Genomic DNA, 23715 nt, shown 5'->3' on the forward strand with positions numbered 1-23715 from the left:
TGGCAACATGTATACAAACCACTGCAAATAAAAAAAAAAAAAATTGTACCCAGGCAGGCCTGACAAAGATTTTACAGACACTTCTAATCTAATCATTTCGCTTGTACTAGTAAGTAATGTCATTATTTTCCGCTTCTATTCTTTTGCCAATGTGTAGAAAGAGTACATTCATACTTACAAACACACACAACATGACAAACCAGGATAAATGGCATTTGAAAATCATTATAAAAGGACTTTCCTGAAGTCATTTCATTCAACAAAAATTAATTTAACTCTAAAAAACAAAGGCTAATTGTAAAGAAAATACATAATAAAATAGTACATTACAGAGTACATTAAGTTGAACTTCATTTGCCTTTTCATGGAATCACAATACTTCTGTAAATAAGGATTTTAATTGGTCTGTTCTTTGGTGAAAACAGCTGTATTTCATAGTTGTGTCATGTGAGGCTGCAACAAAGAGAAATCAGATAATATAAAGAAAATCAGCTACTGGTTGCCTTTATTCTCAGTACTGGGAATGGAGAAGTCTTCATCAAAATAGCTCCTAAGTATTCTCTTTATTTTAAATTGCCCAATGTGACAGAATGTCTAAGACTGCTTCTTCCGAAAACACACAGCTTTTTGTTCTTCTTTTACAAAGAGTAGTTTGCTATATATGTACAGTAGCTTATGCTGGTAGTGATTCTTCAAAGTCAACTTCCTGGGCACTTGTTGGCATCCAAGTACCATTTTAAAATGTAGAATAACACTAACTGCAGTTCATCACTTGAAACTACTACTGTTAAACAAAGGTGATATCAAGTCTTTGGTTTTGGTGTAGTACTTTAAAAGTAGGGCCAAACTCCTCGTACAATATATTCCCTTCCAAGCCCTTATTTGCTTATATTTATAAAATAACATTCAGCAAAATACTCCTTTTTCAAAAAAGCCAGTTGATTACCAGTAAAGTCAACGCCAATGATTTGGATGCTAAAATAATTTCATATTTTCCAAGTACATATAGACACTTGTAAACGGTTTAGTTTATTTCACCAAAATCAACAATTGATAAAAAAGAATTTATAAGAAATGTTCCTATAAGTGATGCTATTTACGAAAATAGTGTTTTCTTTCTCCTAGGTGCTTCAATTCTTTGCTATTTATGATCAAGCTTTGAGTTATTTATGCTCAAGCTTTGAATTAAAATCCCTTCTTTCCCTTTTACAAATGACTTCCTGTTTGTATGAAAACAGTTCTGAGTATCCGTAGTTAAAGGGATGGGTCTCTTGGGTCTTTCCACCTGGTGTTGAATATGGCTTTATTCTTGTAAGAAATTATTGCAGTCTGCCCTGAAGTGGACTATTGCGTTAGTTCACTACAACAAGAAGTGAGTGTAACCTTCCGCCCCAGTAACTATAACATCCATCCAGATCCGCATGGCTTCTGGCGATGGGGCCACCATATAGTAGATTCTGTCATGCGTCTTGACGCTAAAGGTGAGTAATGGATTAGGACTCTACAAAAAAAGGAAAAGAACATAAAATAAAATCTTGAAATTATAACATTAAATATAACACAGAGATATGTGACGGCTTCTATGTAGCTATTACTTCTGTTCTAATGTAACCTATTCCCTCGCCCTCAGCACCTTTCTCAAGATTGACCATATTTCTGGCCTTTCTGCACAAGAACTCTCACAGTGAGCTCACCAGTAGTTTTAGCAGCTACTTGAAAAGCTCCAGCAGGGTATCTAGCTGATAGTGGGTGCTCTAAAAATAGCTCAATAAATGTTATTCTTAGCCCTACTAAGATGTTTCCTTATGATCTTCCTCATAAGGAGGTAGTAGCTCCTTCTTAGAAGCCTAGCAAAGAGTTACTTAGCAGGGTCTCCCAAACCAATATATCCAGAATATTTTCTCATTTTGTCATGATTTATTTTTTCACAAAAAGATCAGCTGCACTAATTACTTTACTTCCATGTTTACTTTTCCAGCACCATTCTGATCATATCTACCCATTATGTCAGAATAACAAATCGAAATTAATTAGAATTCAAAAAAAATACCTTTTCCCCTACTTAATTATGCATTCAAATCGTAGGAATCTGAAATTCAATGTTTACCTTATTAGCATTCTTGAGGTGATCATAATAGACTTCTTCAATGGCTTGAAAGTATATTACTCCTTTTAATTTAGCTTCATGCTTGTCTGCAATGGTAGATGAGTGTTAAAACAAATACTTTATCACCACTGATGGACAGGAAAAGTTATAATTTCATTATAACTATCATCATTAAAATATTTATCTAGCATTTAAATTATCTAAGATGAATTAAGATAACCTAGGTTAGTACATCAGCCACACTCTATCCTGAAAAAAGAAAAAAAAAAAAGGTTGGAATTAGCAACCTTAAACAAAAGAGACTAAGTGACTTTACTCAAGGCTCTTCACGAATTAGCAGTCAAAAGGTAACCCAGAATACTGACTGTCAGGTTAGCACACAAAGTGTAAACACCATTGACATCAAGATAAATTATTTCCCCACATTCTCCAAGGTAGTAGTTGTAATGAAAATATTAATAGGCAGCTCTGTTGCAATGAAATTTGTAACAAGTGTGTTTTTTGATTTCTAATTTAAAATAAGATTCTACTTATGTTTCTTTCCTATCAAATTTCTTGTCTAGTATACTTGATATTTTATCCTGTTCTCAACAGAGTTTCATGTCAATAATTTAATGTCCTTTCAGTGCAGCGTTTTCCAAACCGCTTCCAAAGATTTCGTCAGATTTGCCATAAAAACCAAACAGAGCATAAAACAAAACAAAAAACAACCAAACCACCGACCAAACAGCATCACTCTGTGGTGCCTAATAACACCAATATGTTCTTGAGACATTCTGTAATTTAAACTCTGCAGGAATGATAACACATGCAAGCACATTAAAGAATCTCAAAATGATGGATGAGGATACAGAGAAAGAGACTCTATCATACCCTGTTGGTGGAAATGCAAATGAGAAAGTCTCTTGTGGGAAGTCAATTTGGTCAAACATACACAATGAAAAATGCCAGAATTCTTACTCAGCAATTCTGCTTCTAAAACTGTATCGTACAAGACCTGCTCCTGCACGTGCACGTGTATTTGGGTTCGTTAGAGCACAAGCTGCAAAAGATCTGCTGGAGCTTTAAAAGGGAACTGATCTAATGCTAGACCAGCCGTGCACTGCAGTCTACACAGCCACTGAAAAGACTGAGGTAAATCTGCAAGTGCTCAAAGAGAAAAATCCTGAAATACTGTTATGTGAAGAAAGGTATGAACAGAGTGAATGATTTGGTCCTAACTGTATTAAAGAAGAAAGAATACCTATATAGACTGAAACATACATGAAAAGGAATGGAGAAAGTCTGAAAGGATATTTCAGGCTTAACAGTGTTAGAAAAGGTAGAACTTTTGTGATGGGAAGAGACTTACTTTCATTATATAGACTCAGTTCCTAGGGAAACTCTGTTTTAATTAATACCATGTTCGGTGGGTTTCCACCAGTTTCTGTGAAAGAGGAGGTCAATGTGTCTCTCAAACATTTGGTGGAAAAGGTCCTGCAACAATGAATTCATGGGAAAACAATAATACTTTGTTTTTTGGAAACAGAGGTAAAATAAAATCTGGAGATAAAAGTAAACCTTGTCAGTGTCTCAAAGCAGGCAGAAAACTGGGGAAGAAAACTTTTGTTTGTAGGGCACTTCAGATATGAGGAAGAATCTGAAAAATACAAGCTTAAGAATGAAATACAAATCCCAGAGAAGAGGAGCAGAAAAGAGTGAAGCTGTTTTTTCTGAGTTATTTTAAAATTTTATTTTTGGAAAATTCTGGCTGAGGTTGTCTTTGGAGACTAGCATGTAGCAAAGTTTTGTTTATGCATTTTGCAGACACTAAATTGGCATTTATTACATAGGCATCTTTTCTATTGTATTAACTAAAGAGACTGTCTCTGGATTCTTATAAAACCCAGGGTCAGAAAGCCCAAGAGAGGCAACCTGTGAGGGTTAGTAGACCATTTACTTCAGGCCACTCGCCCCTGTGGCAACTGGAACCCCACCCAAAGAGCCCCTAACTGAAAGGCATGCACCCCCTGCCCTTTCCTCACCCCGATTCTGGGGGTCCACTGCCACTGTTTCCTTTCTTCCACATGCTTCTTGGTTGCTCACACCCCTATTCATAAACATACCCTGACCTCACACTACAGATTCAATGACTGGACTGTTATTTTTTATTACCTCGATACACTAGGTAACAATTCCCAACAATGCTCATAAATGCTGATACAGTCACCCCAAGGCAGGGTCTCTTCATAACCTCTAGTCTGATTCTCCTCTTACTCAGCAGTTGAAAAGAGGGCAGAGCTATTCTTATGCTGCTAATGGACATATTTCATATGTGATCTACGTGTACATAAGGGGCTTCTTAATAAGTAAACCGGTTACACAAATACTCCTGTATTTATAGAAGATTCAGTAGGGTATCGTTCTCATAATCCATCATTTAAAGAATTCAAAAATATTCCAGTCACTTAATAAATACTTACTTATTCACTAGTTCACTGATAAGCTTCACTCTGTGTGCTGAAATTGTCATTCTAGTATATAAACTACAGTTGAATGACTGTCAGTTAAGCTGCCTAATTGTGTGTGACTTTAGAGCATATGACCATAGAGAAATAAATAGAAACCTTTTTTTTCTGCTTTCACGGTTTAAAAGATAATATTTTGGTCTAAAAAATAAATTCCACTTAATATTTATTTGGGCTTGAGCTTATTTCAGAACTAGAATAGACTAACTCACACTTTTAAATAACATAATTTTTATTATTTCTAGAGGAAATTCATGGTGGACCATATAATCTGAATAGAAAATAATATACATCTATCAAGCTAATATTGCCATTAATTCTATTACTTATCACTCTAATTATTTATTCTGAATTTCATTGCCTTTGTTCTTTAACAGAGAATTCCTGATTTGAATATATCACTCAGATTTTTTTTATCACCCACCTGCATAATAAGAGAAGGTGCGCTTGTTCCGATCAAAAACAAACCAACGTTTTTTCCAAGTTTTAATTTTTCCACCCATTTTGATAAGGAATCCTCTGCAGGTCTTCTCTGTGATTGACACATGATAACAGGTATCAATATTGTGGCCAGCAGTCTCCACGTGGCTGCGCAAATCAAAGTCTTCCTTCCGGATAGGCAGATAACGGGTCAGAGGTCGAGCCTGGAAAAGCACAAGCCCATCTCATCTATAGCTAATTATTTGTTTTGTTTTAGGTCGCAGATGTTTAGAAGTGAAAGTGAACTGAAAGGCCTAAGTGTTAAAATGTCCATGTGATTATGAGAACTTAAGCTAAACATTGTCATTTGGAATCTAAAAAGAGAATGGCATCTTAAGAAGGATGCTATGGTATGGGGGGGAAAATGTGGATAAACTCAGGCCAACAGATTCTATTCCTTGAAATGGCCAGACGAGAAAATGGAAACATGTCATTTACCTTAGCTTTAACAGAGGTACTTAGCACTTAAAAACACAGGGAAATAAGGCATGAAGTTATCTGGGCTGCTCCTTACAGATGAGGCCTCCTCCTCTGTAACGTATCCAGGAGTTCTCCCTGCCACAACTCAACAATAGTTCTCCTTAAATAACCGCAGACATGACACAATCGACTGAACATTATTTAGTAAGTCCAGCCCCCGAGGATGTATGTACATGTCGGCTTGCATACACCCTGTGATAGAAATTGAAGGCAGAGACGTATGTTTTGAAAAGTGAAGCTAAAATAAGGTAAGAAGTGGAATCAAAGCTGTACCCAATGAACTGTCCAGGACGAGACACTGAAGAGATGTACATAGATGTCTTTTATTTTACTATGGCCGGAGTAGAGGTTCATCGAATCTAGGAAGCACATATTGCCACGGGTAGTATTTCTAAAATAGTCTTTTATTTTATCCTGTTAAATAACCCCACCCCTTTGCCCTGGGGGAAAATAACCTAATCATACACTTGGAAGCAAAAGTTATAATTGGGATTAAAATAGAATTGTGCCTTTTGGTTTTGGCTTCAGATATAAAACAGGCATGGGTGACCTTTACACTAAATCAAAATGTGACAGAGGTTTGGCATAATGAAATAAAATGAACAAGTTTTACTTTGTATTTTGCCTTTATTTTGCCCTTGATTTTGTGGTACTTTGACGTTAGACAGATGCCACAGGTTTACTGAGCCCTCGAAGCACATGAAGCCTTAAGGCGAGTCTCCAACCGTTGTACTTCAGACTGCCAGCAACTGTGAGGAATAAGGGAACTGTACCTTTTTCCATGAAGTCTAGTAAGCTTTGGTAAAACTGATTTGAACTTTAAATTACATAGCACTTAAAATTTTATTTTAGTTTCTCAGGAAACATACATTATGTAAGCAGTTCTAGTGACAAGAACAGAGACTCAGACTCTACTGACTGAGATAGGAAGTCAAACAAAGTGGATGGTTTTCCTGAGTTTTACTTGAGTTCAGGAATCCTGTGCACATGTCTGTGGACTGATGCAGCAAAGGGGAAACGTGTGACAACACAGTGGTTAGGGAAAAAAAACCCAGAACATGACCACCACCACCAAAAAACCGGGCTGGTAAAAGTATCCTGTTCTGGAGTGTTTGCTTCCAAAAGATGTCTTAATAGAATCCCTTCTCTTTCTCAACTGAGTTTGGGTGTTGTATTTGTTTTCAGTAATGAATCCAGCTGCATTTTCAAAGCTGCTCAAGAAGACATTCTCCTTCTAAATATACTACCAAAAAATGGGTAGAAGAAAAAGTGCCTCTCCAATCAAAATGTGCCACATATAACTAAAGAAAAATATCATTTTGTTAGTAGTTCCCAGTGGGTTTTGAAATAAACACACATTTTTTTGGCCCATTAATGCACATCTTTCTCTCGGCCATTACAGGTCAAGGGCTAATAGGCAGCACAACCAAAGGCATCCTCAGACATCGCATGACCGTCTTCTGAAAAACGACCACCAGGGGGCAACCTACTCCAATCCATCCAGATTGACCAACCAACCTGTGCCCTTTGTTTCTCCCTTATTTTTACTTCCTTTTCAATTAACTTCTGCCTCTGGCTGGTTTCTTCCTGCAATCGTTTTTCCAGGAGTTCTCGGCGTCGTTTTTCTTCTTCCAGAGCTCGTTTCTTGGCTTCCATTTCCCGTTCCTAAATATCATTATGCAGAAAAAATTTTCAGATATACTGGTTATACTTGAATGATTCCAATACGAAAACAAATAATTCTCACTATACAACTCCTGATTTTATAGCCCAGTATATATCTAAGACTAAAACACCCGTAATCACCATTCACAGAACTTTCAAAAGCATCCTGTGCAGAAATGCAACCACTACATTTAATTAAAAATGAAATATTAAGTGAAACACAGCTTGTGACTCTATTCAGTCATTTCATACTAATGACCCCATATATTAAAAACTCTCCATTTTTAATATAAAAAAGGCTCACTAACTGTGACCCAACACCAGTCACAACTTTCGGCCTTTCTTTGATGGCCGTAGGTCCTTCCAATTCCTGTTGTTGCTCTGTGGCTTCCTGGCCGACGGTCACAGAGGAAGTGCCCAGGGAAGTTAGAAGAGGAAAGGAGGTGCCCTTTCAGGCAGGATGCAAAGGCATTTGGGGAATTCCTAAGGAAGTTCAGATTCTGGCTTGAAATACAGTCACAATAACATGGGAGTTTTAATATTACAATAGTGTCTTTACCACGAACTGGCAAGGCAGAGAGAATGCGTAAAGACCTGCCATTCCTCCTGTTCCCCGGCAGGCAAACAAAGACGCTATTGAAGGGAAAATGTAATACAAAGCATTCATTTCAGTTTATGTCCACACAATATACATTTTACATTATGAAAAATGGTAGTGCAGTAAAGAGCCGTAGAGAACATCTCTCTAACACCCTCACTTCTCAGAAAGGAAAATGGGGCCAGTGGGCATTCCCTGGCAGTCCAGTGGTTAGGACTCTTTGCTTTCACTGCCGAGGACCTGGGGTTCAATCCCTGGCCAGGGAACTAAGATCCCACAAGCCATGTGGCACGGCCAAAAAAAAAAAAAAGGAAATGAGGCCAAGAAAGGTGGAGTGACTACTCCAAGATCACGCTGCTTACTGAGGCCTGAAAACAGTTTCCCAGTGTCAAGTGCAGGGCATCTTGAACTACTACATGAAAGATATTAGGCCTACCCTGGATTCAAGAAGCCTGGTCTTCTCTGCATGAGCCTGCTTCAGAAGTCTCTCCATTTCTTCTATTCGGGCAATATTTGAAGTGCTGGCACTGAAGAAAACACAAAAGCCTTTCAAGAATACTGCTTCTTACGGATGTCTCTTCACACACACACACACACACACACACACGACAAGATCCAATACAATTTAAAGGATGTTACTTACAAGAATCACTGGTCTGAAGAGGCAAGTCAATTCAATTCTGAAAACTGTAGGTGAAACTTAACTTACCTCAGTTTTAAGAGATAAAACATAGGCGAGGAAAATAATACCAAATAAAGTGCTCTACTCATAAATAAACCAAAACCAACTCCTACAAACTGTGTTCTCAAAATGTTTCCTCCAAAGTCTAAAAATTTTGGCTTGCAGGAAGTCTTCCCGTTAGTTTAATTATTCAGGGATGTCAGACCAACAACACTCTCACCAAAGTTCTATGTAGATGACCCCTAAATTTGGAAGTCACTTTATTTGGTTTGGGATCATGTATCACCAGCTACTTTTTTGTTATGCCTTTTTGCTTGTGGACATTTTATTTCTTAAATGGTGATCTAAGATGGCCAGTTAAAAAAATGAATTCCTTTACAGGTATGATAGAAGGGTAGTGGCCAGTTTTGCCAATAAAGCCCGTCCACCGTACGAACGAGGAAACTGCATGAAGGGATTCAAGAGCTTCAAAAGTAAGGCATCTTGAGAAAGACATCACATAAACACGTGAAGGAAAAAACCAAAGGGAGTAAAAGCTGCAAGACCAGATAGGATAACTAACAGAGAAGGAGAAGAACTTAGAAATGTTTAACATTAAACAAAATATATTATTTTTCCCTTGTTTACATTTTATTTGACTATTCTGGAAAAAAAGGACCATGGCCTAAGTCAAAACTTATTTATTTGGATGTTCCAGCCATGGAGAACCAATGCTATTTCTCATGCGTGTTTATTTGCATAGTCACTTAAATGTATCTTCTTTTCTAGACTCTCTTGGCTATAGAGAGGCTTCTGTGCCTGTATCCTCCATAGCATAAAGCCTGGCACACAGTAGGGGTTCATGTTTGCTACACACATTCATATAAAAATTAATTCATATAAAAATGAATAAGATGATCATTAGTATAGTCTCCCTAAATCATATTGTTGATCAACTCAAACCTAGGATGTTTGAGGGCTAAGAGTTCTTTTGAAGAGAAACATGACCACAGTAATGTAGGACATATGGTTTATCTTAAGATCAGTACTGTGCACACATGTTTATAGCAGCTTTATTCATAAATGCCAAAACTTGGAAGCAACTAAGATATCCTTTAGTAGGTAAATGAATAAATAAACCATACTACATCCAGGCTATGGAATATTATTCAGTACTAAAAAGAAACGAGCTATCAAGCCATGGAAAGACAAGGAGAAACTATACATGCATATTACTAAGTGAAAGAAGCCAATCTGAAAAGCTAAATACTTTATTACTCCAACTATATGACGTTCTGGAGAAGACAAAACTATAGAGGCAGTAAAAAAAATATATTTTACATACTGTAAGAGCTACTTTGGTTATTTTGTTAAAAAATAATTAATTTTTATCCATGGACACCTACTTGTTCTCTATAGCTACACTTTTGCTATTGATTTAATATTTCCTTGACATGTAAACCACTTTTATTCAGCAAAATTATTGCTGCTCTATGATGCTGTGTTGCCACTACCTGATACTTTTGGGGGGATCAGAACTGCACCTGCAGTGAAAAGCAAAAGCAATTGCTATAGAAATTTAGGGTGAAGACTTGTCAATACAATGGCATGGAACAAATGAAATGCCATTTGGCTAGCACCTGTCATGCCAAGGGAGAGCCTGAAGTCACTGAAGATACACTTTGTAATGCATTACCTGTAGCACAAGACACTCATCATTGGTTTCTCCAGCCCACCTAAATTACAAGAGGAGCAATGCTTTCTCCCATTGCCCCAAATTCTGACCTTCAGAAGGCAGGCACATTTCTGATCTCATATGTAATTACTGTATGATACTGAATAATACTGAATCACTTGGTCATTAATGGTATAAAGATGACCAGTTTTGGGCTTCCCTGGTGGCACAGTGGTTGGGAGTCCGCCTGCCGATGCAGGGGACACGGGTTCATGCCCCGGTCCGGGAAGATCCCGCATGCCGCGGAGTGGCTGGGCCCGTGAGCCATGGCCGCTGAGCCTGTGCGTCCGGAGCCTGTGCTCCGCAGCGGGAGAGGCCACAACAGAGAGAGGCCCGCGTACCGCAAAAAAAAAAAAAAAAAAAAAGATGACTAGTTTTGCCTCCTTTCTCTACTTAGCCATATTCTATTTTATCAACTGAAGATTACTTTTTTTATGTGACCAACTTTGGTAAAAACCCATATTCATAAAGAAAAATGAAACTTCAGTCAAGGGTACAGGAATCTAAATAGCAGATTTAGTTTTCAGTGCTGAATAATACCTTTCAGCAAAATCTGAATTTGCTTTTTAGAATATTCACTTTAGGGGCAAAGGCAAAAACAGAAAAAGGAAGAAAAAAAGCAAACAAGAACATTGTCATACAACAAACAAATAAATAAGCAAAACGCAAAACAAAATTCTCCATAAAAACATAAAACTTTTCCTTCAGCATACCAATGTTGCCACTAAATGAAAAGCCATTGTCCCAGAATATTTATTTTCAATTCATTATCTCAAGCATTTTTTCGGGTTAAGCAAATTATTACTCCTTATAAAATGTCTAATCTTTCTCTATTCAAAGAGATTAGACTATCTGGTCTCTTTGACAGCTGTCTGCCCTCCTCTGAAATCCTCTGGTTTTCAGCATCTCTTCTGAAAGAATTCCCTAGAATAAAATGCAAACACTGGGTGTTGACTATCTAGGGTAGAAAGCAGAATACAAACCTTTGCCTGAAACGAAGGGAATAGAAGTATCTGAAATTCTGGTTGATGTATCTCTTAAAACCAAGCTCAGCCTTGGATGCCCTCAACCCCATACCCAGTCTTGTCCCCGCTCCACACACACACTGCTGGTGGGTAATAACTATAATGAGAGATCAACTTCCTTAACATTTTCTCAAAGCATGAACACAAGGTCAGGGCTTATTAGCAATAGTAATAAGAACATATAATTTTAGGTGGTATTCAGAACACTACACTCTATGAGCTCATTCAATAATTTTAGCAGAAGACAGACTTTATGCAGAATTGACCTTCAGCTGCTGTTTTCTAAGACCCAAGACCTGTTTTCTTAGCTTTATATTTGTGTACAGTGTAAGTAATGATGTTGAAAAAGCAAAAACACTGTCTGACTCAAAGAACTTTCTGCTGGACACGAAAATGATGTCTCAACAAAAAGTGTAAGGCAAAGGTACCCACAACTCTGAGTAATTCGATAATTCTACCAATGGTTTTTTGTGACATAATAAACCACAAGACTAAGTTTATGTTGCTAGAACTTCAGCATGGAATTACCTCTTTAAAATGTGTATAATTTCAGGATATTTTAATACATAATTTTTTAAAAATCTAAAAAAAGAGAAAAATTTTTAGTTCTTTCTTTTTCTACCTGTCTGCAAAAAGTTCCCATTTAGGATGTGCTGTCATACTATACATGCCAAACATTAGTTCCCTATTACCATTTTCCTGATGTTTATCCCATCATTTTCCTTCATAAAAATAGGTACAAGCTTATCGTAGGGCAGCATGAATTTTTTTTAGGTAGATGGTGGCACAGAAGAGAAATGCTTGTTTGTTTGTTTGTTTTTTCTCTCTCTGTCCCTTTTATTTATACTAGACCTTTTGTAGGCATCTTCTACTTTGGCTTCAATATTTTGACATTCAGAGAATCTGACAGCATATTTAAATAAATACTATTTGTAATTTCTGACCATGGTGATTGGTTAGTTATCTATGACTGCTAGCAGCACTGGGTCAGTTCTCTGCGAAGTAACTATGGAAAATGATCATGGCCACATGTAGCTACCTTCCAGGAATGATCACTCTGCAATAATGCTATCCTCTTAATGTGGCACATGTAGTGGAGTCAATTCTCATTTTCTACCTTTGGAAACCATTTAAAGAAAAAGTAAGTAGGTGAACAAATAAAATTAAATTAAGATTTTGGTGGCCACTGTGCTTAAGTCTCTAGACCTAAACTTCTAATGCTTGGTAAATCTAACTGAAGTGTCTCCCTTTAAGGTAATTTCCTGTACTCACTGCTGCACTGCTGCTGTTACCACCTTTAAATATGAGAGATGGGGTTTGAGGAGTGATCATTTGAAGGGATGCATATTTACTTTCAGTTTTTGGTGGGGATGAAGAGGCAGGGGGCAGAAAATGGAGCAGAAAAAGCCACCAAGATAGGAAAACTATAATATAGAGTGTATTTATTTATTAAAGATGGCTCAAAAATAGACAAAAAAAATGGTCAAGCTATCAGGAGTTCACCACAGGAATACTGCTTTAAAATGTTCACAATTATTTGGGAAAGTAGTCTGATGTTTTCAAAATAACACCTTGCAAAAGTGCAGAGTGCCTAAGAAATCCCTCTGAGATCCCTATACTTGGAAATGAAACGGCTGCACCGTCAACTTTTATTCCTCCCATCATCATTATACAATAGTTGCCGTGTTGCTGACTTTTGTTTGTGTCCTGTTATTCAAAAGTAACACATTTAATTGGTCGGTTTACTGGCATTTACGAATGAGTACTCAAAGTTCTAGGCTTTCTGTCCTGAGAACATCAGCTCCAAGCAACCCTGCATGACTCTTTGACATCCTCCTGGGAGCAGCGGGTATTACGAGAGCTCCTTCAGAGCAAGAGATGGATGGTTTGATGCCCAATTGTTCCACACACTCAAGTGTCTTTCATGTTTTAAAAAGTGAGATACCGGGCTTCCCTGGTGGCGCAGTGGTTGAGGGTCCGCCTCCCGATGCAGGGGACGCGGGTTCGTGCCTCGGTCCGGGAGGATCTCACGTGCCGCGGAGCGGCTGGGCCCGTGAGCCATGGCCGCTGAGCCTGTGCTCCGCAACGGGAGAGGCCACAACAGTGAGAGGCCCGCGTACCGCCAAAAAAAAAAAAAAAAAAAAAAAAAACCACAAAAAAGTGAGATACCGTATCTTCTAATATTGAATGAAGTGAAATACTAACCCTTCTGACATTAAAAAATAATGGCAGCAAAAAATTAGCTTTATTATTTATTATTATATAACTCCCTACTTAAATTTAAATTAAATTAAGTTTTCCCTTGTAACAAGGAGAAATACCTATAATTCTCAAGGTTGCTTTAGTGTTTTTCCCAAGGGACTCCTTTCCTTCTCTGACAGGATATATCCAGTAATATCAATATTTCAAACATGATGCCAGAATTAAAATACACTATATTTTATTTACCACAAGCTGTAGCCTCTGTCCTTTTCTTCTTTTCTTCCACTCCCCAGATTTCCTGGCTATAATATCTGGTTAGATTGAGGTCTCTCATATTCTTTTCATTTATGAGACACTAACCCAAAGCTAAGTATACCTTGCTGATATTACTTTCCCTCTGTCTCTGTCACTCCTTTTTTGGGGGGCGGGGGTGAGGAGCAAATGATTCAAACCTTTGTGAAGAAAGAAATTCTATATACACGATGGTAATTTTCCACCCAAATATTTAAAAATCCATCATCCTCTTGCATTCAAGAAACAATCCTCCACTTAGCAGATGAGCAAATCAGGACCGAGAGAGTTCTGTGATCTGCCTGCAGTAGCACAGCAGTTGTCAGGTCGAGCCCCCAAAGCTCCTGTCCCAGCCTGTGACTTCATTGCAATAGAGGAAAGTTTTTTTGAAGGCCATTATTCAACTAGACATTTTCACTTGAGACACACAATTGCTCAATGAACATTGATTAAATATTGGATGCTTGGGGGGTTGAACTCATAATGGTTCTCAGCCAATTGAAATAGATCAAACAAAGAAAAAAATCAAATATCCCGAGGTATTTATTCAGCCGACACTTACTGAATGCCTACTATGTGCCCAGATCTCTCCTGAATGTGGAAACCAAAAGATAATTAGACATCCTCCTTGACACTGAGGAATGTACCAATTAATTATTGAAGAAAAAAACTGTATGCTGCAATGTGATCAGTGATATAATAGGAAAAAGTATCAAGTTCCATGGAAACATGAAAGAAAAATGCCCTGAAAGGAGAAATTCTCATGAGTTTCCAACTTAAGTTTCAGCTTAAAGGATGAGAAGACTTCTCCAGGCTAAAATGGGAGGGGTTGGGGGAAGGTAAAGACATTTTGCAATGTCAGACACTCTCAATGCTCAGTAAGTACAGGTTGAGGGAATAAACAAATGAGAGGATGAATTGACTCTAGATAGTGGTGTGCTGGTAAACTAGCTCTCTGGAGGAAAACAAAACCCCTGATATGCAGCAAATGTCTATTTATGTGGAGTAAATACTCCCACCGTGGCCAATTTCAAGCTACCAACATGACATCACTGATCACAGAGTTAGGAGGAGATGTGCACCTCTGGCTCTTGCCAGCCAGTTTGAGCCCACTCCGGCTCACTGTTAACTGTAGAATATTCTATAAGGATTTGTGGAATGAATGAGCATATAAATAAAAGAAAGAACAGATTACATGATCCCAAGGCTAGAACCAATATGGTCAAAGGCACAGAGATCTGAGAATTCTTCGCCCTCTCAATGAATAAGAAACTCTGGGAGGTGTATCAGGAGGAGAGAATGAATGGGGAGTTGGCCTGGATCTAGAATGCCAGGCTCTGGGGTCTGACTTTATTCAAAAGGTGGTAGGGCAGGGCTTCCCTGGTGGCGCAGTGGTTGAGAGTCCGCCAGCCGATGCAGGAGACACGGGTTTGTGCCCCGGTCCGGGAAGGTCCCACATGCCGCGGAGCGGCTGGGCCCGTGAGCCATGGCCGCTGAGCCTGCGTGTCTGGAGCCTGTGCTCCGCAACGGGAGAGGCCACAACAGTGAGAGGCCCGCGTATCGCAAATTAAAAAAAAAAAAGGTAGTAGGGCATCATCACAAGCTTTTTTTTTTTTTTCAATTGATTAATTAATATTTGGCTGCGTTGGGCCTTCGTTGCTATGCGCGGGCTTTCTCTAGTTGTGGTGAGCGGGGGCTACTCTTCGTTTTGATGCACGGGTTTCTCACTGCGGTGGCTTCTCTTGTTGCAGAACATGGGCTCTAGGCGCTTCAGTGATTGTGGCGCACGGGCTTAGCTGCTCCGCAGCATGTGGCATCTTCCCGGACCAGGGCTCGAACCCGTGTCCCCTGCATTGGCAGGCGGATTCTTAACCAGTGTGCCACCAGGGAAGTCCCCATCACAAGCTTTTGAAGGAGCGCTCTGACTAGATCCATATTTTAGATGCACCTTTGGCCATAATCCCCTAAGACCACCTTTGCTTGCCTCCAAGTATGAACACGAATGTGAAGGGTTAAATCCTTACAAAATTTTAATATGCAGAACAGCTAATGCCTTCCTTTCAACAAAACATAAGGGTAAGATATCCTTCAAATTCTTACTCTGTTGCTGGAAATTACTTCTTTACTGAATCAAAAGTAGTCCTAACGAAGGTGGAGTCAACCAACAGAGGCAAATCCATTTTGAAGCACAGTATACGCGTAAAGAATAGAGTAAAGGAGAAAATGGATTAGATGGTGTGTGACTGGCTCAGTCACACAGGATACAAAGAAACTACTTTCAAAGACCACCACGACACCCAACCGTCTTCTCTACTGTAGAGTCTTTATGTTTCAGATATTTGGGCTTGTACATATACATGGCCCCAAATTGATGGCTTTACTTTTTGAAACCGACAGGTGCTTTTCCAAACCAGAAACCTTCCCCAGGAATACATCTTACCTAGAGATATTGTCAGGTGAGCAGGCAGAGATGCTTGTCTCCATGCTGTCAGAGCTGTCTAGGCTCAGAGTATCAAAGGCCTGGTCCTTGTAGCTGTGATCTGGGTAGTGGAAACTGTTCAAGTAGACATTTGATTCAGATGCTGTGCGGCTGTAAAATTCAGAAGACTTCTGCCTTTGACCTTCGCTCATCTGTTGGTGATTATATCCTAAGGAGAGAGCCATAAATACGTTAGTATGCCTCATTTTTTTCAGTCTTAGATCTTCTAAGGCTTAAACCAGGAACCCAAAACATCTGCCTATGAAACTGGGGCCTTGGTCTAATTTGTTTTGAAGCCAAGAAGATCAAAGAAATGGCATAATGCTCAGTGCAAGGAAGAGTTTCAAAGAAGTGGTCTTGGGAATGATCTTTTCTGTCAGCAGATCACTTGACACTTTCCTACGGCATTGCTGCATCTCAGCACAACCGAGAATAATACATCAGCACACACACACACACACACACACACAAAACCAAAACAGAAACACATTGAAAGGCCGTGAATCCTCTGATAATAGCTGGGTTTAAGTGAAGCAAGATGACTCTAGTGACAAGCAACACCAGGGTTTACGGGCAGTCCCTTCTTCAGTGGTATTGCCGTTGAAAGGGTACTGGATCTGGTCCTAAAATAGGTGGATCATCTAGGTGTAGGATTTGAGAAACCCGTTTCTCACTCATATCACTCACACTTTTAATCTGGTTAATGTTCAAACGGACATTTTTCTCATTCTTTTTTTTCAAATTCCCTTGTCTGCCAATTACTTATTTAAAACACTCAGAATCAACAGTCCTTCCAATGGCTGTACTCCTCCTAATTAGGGTATATATAGCTCTCTTCTTTTTCTGCCTTAACGGCCAGCCTTCAGCTAGTTGGTGATATCAACCGTATGAAAACATAGGGATCCCATCAACAGGAGCAAAAGTTGCCACTAATAAGAGGGGTTTTCCTTACCCTGGTACCTGGTCAGCTGGCACATTAGGCCACTGGCTTGACTTTGTGTTATCCTATGGCTTTCTTCTGGTAGTTGATTTTGGGCATCACAAATCGAATTATTCTTCCTTTCAATTCTCTATTTAGCATGTATTCGGGAATCAGGGGTCATAGTGATAAACAAATCCCTTAATTCATTAAAAAGATGTTTCTTTAAACAGTACCATAGTTTGCAATCACTTTCTCCCTGATCAAATTTACTTACCAGACCTATGAAGAGTTTACAGTTGGACCATCTGGATTTTCCCTGTTTTCTTGTACTTTACCTACCTCTCTATGAGGCTTTTCATTAGTAATGAAATGGCAAAAAGCAGGCCAGAGGGCAAAAGAAGGCAAGTAATTCCAAACAGCTTCCTCAGCTGTTCATTAAATATTTCCATTTAAAAACGGAAGCCACATCCACGATGCTTTAACAAAGCATTATAGACCAAAACTAAACCTGTAAAATGATTAGCGTTCCATGAGGAGTTTGCATGCCATTAGTATTTAGAGCAGTTTTAGATGTCTAAGTGAAAATATGTTAGTTCAGGTTAAGGCATTTCTGGGAAAATAAGTTTCCTTGATATAAGATGTAATTGTAAGTTATAAATATACACGTATGTAAAAACTACACATCACTTTGCTAAGGAAAGATGCAAATCATAATAGCACATCATGAGACTTTAGAGAGAATATTATTAATTGTAATGGTTAATGCATAAAAGCATTAACACAAAGCCAGTGCGTTCATAAGCGTGGAGCTTGTGCCTTTTTTTTTTTGTCTTAAGAATGGCAAAATAATTCATTACTCAAATATTTACCTTTGATACTTGAACTTTTGGAATTACTAACTGCTCCTGTTAAATCGTTTCCAATTATTCATTACGAAAAAAAAGGGGGACGATAAAAAAAAAAAACACCAGAAATTATTTGAAAAGCTCACACACATATCTTTCCTCATACTTTCAAAAAAGGTTCGTTGGCAAGGAAACCTTCACACTGGCACCAACGACATGGAAGACACTTCCTTGTTTTAGTATGAACAAAACATCCCTAAAAGACAGCCCTGTCATTTCAAACATATAAGACTTATCTCCTTGGTGATGACAGGTGCCACAACCTCCTTTCCCTTCAGTTTTTCGCTATGAGGAAAAGCCAGTTCCTACAATGCAATTAACACTTTTTTGGAAAAGCAGAAAAGAGGGGGAACGTATTTCTTCTTAAAGCAACTGTATGCCCTGCTTCTCAGATGTTCCAGGATTTTTTTTTTTTTTTCCCCAAAAGTACCACAGAATAAGAAAATGAACTTACCGCCTTCAGGTGAGGCAGACAGTAAACTAAACTGGCTCCATGTTTTCAGATGCGGCCATGAGGGAGAGCCGTGTTACAGTGTGTGCTGTGCTAAGGACTGTGAATGTAAATTCCCTAGATCACCTCACTACGTGTTTTATTTTTATTTTATTTCTTTGCTCTACGTCTGAGAAAACCTTGCATCACTCCGGTGGTAGGATAAGCACCTTGCATTTTCGTGGCAACTTAAACGAAAAAGGCTGCTTCTAACAAGTAGCTTCCAAGGCAAGATTTTAGTCTCCTGTGGATCCAGTGTGAGTGGGAATGTCCATCTTATGCAGTCCCTTGTATCCCCGCAACCGGCAATATTTTACTGATCTCAGTGAACTCAGCTGTCACCTGGCTTAGCCTCCTCTCTCCTGAACAATTCCAAAAAAACAAGTTACCCCTGCAATTACAATCGAGGGCATGGACCTCTCCCTCGTGACCCCAGAATTGCACCAGCGTGATTCCTAAGAGCTGGCTTTAGGATCCAGGCTCTGGCCTGGCCATTTAAAGGTACAGATACTTTCAACAGAAGGACACCATGGAAGCACAGGAGACGGAAGGAGCGTTCCTGGTAGGAGGCCCAAGAAGAACTGCTGTGCATGAAGCAGCACCAGAACAGGTGTGAGCTGGATTAAGCCACTGCTCAAGTACGAGTTATCAGGGAGGGGGTCATATATGTCCTGTTCACCACAGAATCCCCATTTGTTTAGCATTCAGATGTCACAAAATAAAGAGTCACTGACTGAATGCACTTGTTCAAGAAATTCCAAAAAAAGTTTGTTCAGGTTTTTCCATAAGATGTTACTGAAAAGCCCAAATGAACTTTTTGGCCAACCCAATATATTAGTGACTAAATAAGGAAGTGGAATGCATCTACTGTTTCGGGTGGGGCAAAGTAAGTGGACTGGAAAAAATGAGACTTCCCCAAATCCCTGAGACTGCTTGGTTTTTTGTTTTTAAATTATGTAGCAAGAATAATATTCAGCAGTGGGACAGCATCTGAAAAGTAAAAAGGGCCTTGTAAATGCTCTAAATCCTTCCTGTCCAGATAGAAATGGCTGTTTGAATAGGGTGTTTTATAAAGTTTATAAAGTAAGACCTGATAATACCTGAGGCTGGTCACTAAGCATAGCACATACCTGGAATCCTAATCAACTCAACTCTCTTCACTGCCCTGGAAGAGCCAATAGGTTGGACGTTCAAGGCCCATTTATTATTATTATTGTTATCATTATTTTTAATCAATCTCTATGAATTCTGGGTAATTGTACCTGAAAAGTGCTTTGTGAGTTAACCATTGTGGGATATATAATCTTGCCAATATTTTCCAAATGTGTGTTATATACCTTAAAATGGTTATCTGGGCCTTAATACAGAAAATGAGATGACTTAAAATTATAACCTCGGTTTAAGAGGATAAAATTAATCAGTATTTCTGACAATTTCTCACCTGCTGAGACATTCACTCTTCCTAACCATAGTCCACAGCCAGAAGACGAAGGTGCAGGACAAGTCAGGAATGAGGAGGAGAATAATAGAGAAAGGGAAAAAGATACAAGATCAAAAAGGATGACAAAGGGCCAGGGAAAATAAACGTCTTCCAACATGCAGTCATTGACCGTGTTAGTAACAATACCAGCTTGACAAGGTAAGATATTCACATTTTTAGATTAAATTTGAGTTTATAGAGACGAACTCAAGAAGTTAACAAAACAAAAACAAGCTTCTGATACATGCACACAGTCAGAAATGATCTGTTACAGGAGAAAAGAATTTTTCACACATGTTCAACTAGAAAATAGGGAGAATAAAAACAAGATTATATCTATAAAACAATTCTTTTTTCCAAGAAGACATTAACAAATAGATTTTAAGACTTAAGGTTTGTAAAATGCCATTCAATGATTTGAAGCACAGTCCATCAAACTTTATAGCAAGTCAGTCTTTTAATGCCCTACATTTCTGTCTCCCAGCCACATAAGAATCATTTATTCTAGCCAGCGATTTAGGCTGTTCTTCACTCTTTACTAAGTCTCGAGGCTTAAATGGAAGGAATAGGTAGGAGCCTCCTAGATCCTTCCATCGTCTCACATAGCCTGCGCCTGCCTTATTTATACCTGGCCTTTATAAAGGGGAAACATCATATTTTACACTTAGCCTACACACATCACAAGGCCCACTCTTTTCTTTATCTAGATCCTGAGTCTTACGAAACGGTGCTTCCGAAGCACTCGTGTTTCCTGCATGGTCTGACCTTGCAATAAAAAAATCAAAACAAAGAGGGTCATGCAGCTGCCGGTCAATGAACAGCAGCTGCACGCAGCATTGTGCTTCTAGCAAATGTGCAACGATTTTCCTCTAATGTGTAAAAAGGAATAATCATTAGACTAGACATTGTACAGTTTTAAATCTGATCACTTCTTAAAGATGACAATGACCTTTCATTATTTGCTGGAAACAAAAACACCACACAGGGAGGTTGTCATACCTTTCTTGGGCTTTCCTGCATTGAACAGAAGATAAAAGGACAAAGATTTCATTCATTCTAAAGCTTACAAAGGAATAGTTCACAAGTTGTACAAAAGCCAATAACCATTACAACTTTAGGATCTGAGTCCCTGGACTCTTTGGTTTAAACTCTGCTCTCAGAGATCTTTGTTTGCACGATTCACGCTGTCAGGTCTACTAAAAAAGTGCTTATTGAAGGAAGGCTTATACTTACACCATCGTCCTTGATGTATCCATTACGAATAAGCAGCAAAAAAATAGTTCATTTAAGTTAATTTGTGTAAGTCACAAAAATGATAAGACCTATTTAATTTGAGTTAATGAAAAATGTGCGAGGTCTGATTTTTTCAAAACCATGGACCTTTACTTGGTGTTTGCTATTTTAATGGAGCCAACAAGTAGTAGTGAAACCCAATTCCAAATGAAATTATGAGTCATCCTCCCTGGTCCTTGTGGGCCACCTGTATGGGCTTAGTAGAAAATCCTGTCAATTTTATGGTCCAATTTTAGTAGAAAATCCTGCCAATTTTAAAAACTGCAGTCCCTGACCCTTCCTCCTCTGGGCAAGGAAGCCAAGGGTGGCAGGCTGGCCTCACAAGATACATCACATCCTCTTGGGTCAGCACACATATGAGGCTTCTCTATTTCCTCGGAAGCTGTCTCATCATCACCACATGAAACTCTTTAAGAGGAACACCACTCAGAGCTGCAGCAGGGAAGGACAGGCTGCAGACTTCTGGGATGTACAAAAGACCCAACAGTGAAGAACAGGGGCACAAAAGACAGGTCAAAGACAATAGATTTTGTAGACGGTACCTAATGTGACCTAAGGGAACTGGCTCAGTTCTTCTTCATGGACCTAACATGGGGATTCCCATTATTTGGGAGGAACACAGATGAGAAAAATAGAGATCAAACATCCCTCCAGTTTCACCATATTCTCACAAGAATCCTCTTACACAGTATTGTTTACAGGTTTGTTTGGTATAAAGGACTAGTTTTTCTTACTCTCTATCTTAAGGCAAAAACTTTCAACATAAAGTGTGGGTGCCGTGGCCAGTCCAAACTTTGATGCCTTCAGCCAGTGGGAAAAATCCATTTAAAAAGAAGTCTATAAATATCACAGAGAAATGCATCAACAGAAAACAGACTTGACCCACAAGCGAACAGTGATTAATGAGAGCCAAAATATACTCATTTATGTTTATTATTTATATACCATAAGAGATATTTTTAGTTTATTAAGAAATTATGATAAAATAAAAGAGAAGTTCAATCAAATGTATTTTATTCAAAGGTTAACACTGTAAACCTCTCATATATTATAAACCACTTTTAGGAACACCACAGCTTCTATTAACTCTTAAATCACTCTGGTAATGATAGGAAATCCTCATTCAAGTGATATAGATATAGCTCACTTATCCACACACATATACACATTATGTATACATGCATATATATACACCAATATATAAACATATTTCTAATGGTACTAGTGATTATTCCCTGGTGACGTTAGCAAAGAGGCCGAGCAGTCAGAATTGCCTCTAAGCTGGCTGAGAGGGAAGGGTTTCAATCCCACTAATGAACACATTGAGAGGCCAGACGCTCATCACTCTGTCAGCATCCCCATTCACATCCCGGGCATACATCCATCACTGCATTTACCACACTTTATGGAAAGCATCTGTTTGTTTTTCTCTTCCTCATGAGACTCTAGGCATCTCAAGGGCAAAGATCGTGTAATTTATTTGTATTTTTGCTGTCTAGCACCATGCCTGCTCAAAAGTGAGGGCCAATATAAGCTGACCTAAACTACCGTGTTAACACAATAAATCTAATCTGCACAAGAAGCTCACCTCTGGAACTGCCTTACGGTATTTTCTTCTAGCCCCACAAAGACTACTTGAGAACCCCATGAGAGATGCAACATATTACAAAGAAAAAGAACATGCTGAGAGTCCAAGTCTACCTGAAACCTAACAACCACATAGAATAAAAGCTCAATCCGGGCTTGCCTGGTGGCTTGCCGGAGCGTCTGCCTGCTGATGCAGGGGACGCAGGTTCGTGCCCCGGTCCTGGAAGATCCCACATGCCGCGGAGCGGCTGGGCCCGTGAGCCATGGCCGCTGAGCCTGCGCGTCCGGAGCCTGTGCTCCGCAACGGGAGAGGCCACGACAGTGAGAGGCCTGCCTACCGCCAAAAAAAAAAAAAGCTCAACCCACTTTAAAAGGCCTAAGGGAAGTCTGTCCTGAGCCACTAGTGCTCTGTGTCAGCTCAATGAGTCTTTAGCACGTGTTCAACAGGGCGGCTCAGCCACAAACCAGGCGAGTGATCTGACTCGGTTAAGTGCCTTGGTAATCTCTCAGGATCTCAGGGGTCTCTTTTTTCCTTCTCCCAATCAAATGGGAAGGTTAGTATTCTCTGTGGGCCTTTCTGATTGGAGAAGTCTACTGAATTTATAAAATACAATGGTTATGTACCAGCCTAATGTGCATATAGGAAAACTTATCTCAGTACAACAATAAGGAAGTATACATCTATATATCCCTCCCCTAAGTGGACACATGAAGAGTAAAGTTGACTGAATCACTTTGCTGTACAGCAGAAATTAACACAACATTGTAAATCAACTATACTTCAATAAAATTTTTAAAAAATGAAACG

The 23715-nt window shown here is 39.0% G+C and overlaps 1 protein-coding gene across 23 annotated transcripts in view; it reads right to left on the reverse strand.

The window, feature by feature from the left end:
* Window positions 1–1008: 1008 nt before the first annotated feature.
* The window catches only part of PHLDB2 (pleckstrin homology like domain family B member 2), a 124176-nt gene continuing 101469 nt past the window's right edge, over window positions 1009–23715 (reverse strand). For 10 of the 23 annotated variants that reach the window (XM_073804235.1, XM_073804238.1, XM_033855845.2 and 7 more), the window contains 7 exons: window positions 19989–20009; window positions 16192–16399; window positions 8274–8364; window positions 7093–7239; window positions 5039–5258; window positions 2108–2193; window positions 1009–1501 (listed from right to left, as the gene is read on the reverse strand). In XM_073804235.1, the coding sequence (XP_073660336.1) occupies window positions 1361–1501; window positions 2108–2193; window positions 5039–5258; window positions 7093–7239; window positions 8274–8364; window positions 16192–16399; window positions 19989–20009 (914 nt within the window). In that variant the 3' untranslated portion in view covers window positions 1009–1360. Of the gene's footprint in view, window positions 1502–2107; window positions 2194–5038; window positions 5259–5960; window positions 6324–7092; window positions 7240–8273; window positions 8365–16191; window positions 16400–18511; window positions 19538–19988; window positions 20010–20976; window positions 21042–23715 lie in introns of those variants that run through there. The other 13 variants (XM_019922808.3, XM_019922806.3, XM_033855844.2 and 10 more) reach the window with 6 other exon arrangements.

Source organism: Tursiops truncatus, chromosome 4 (genome assembly GCF_011762595.2).
Source record: "Tursiops truncatus isolate mTurTru1 chromosome 4, mTurTru1.mat.Y, whole genome shotgun sequence".
Classification (NCBI taxonomy): Eukaryota; Metazoa; Chordata; class Mammalia; order Artiodactyla; family Delphinidae; genus Tursiops; species Tursiops truncatus.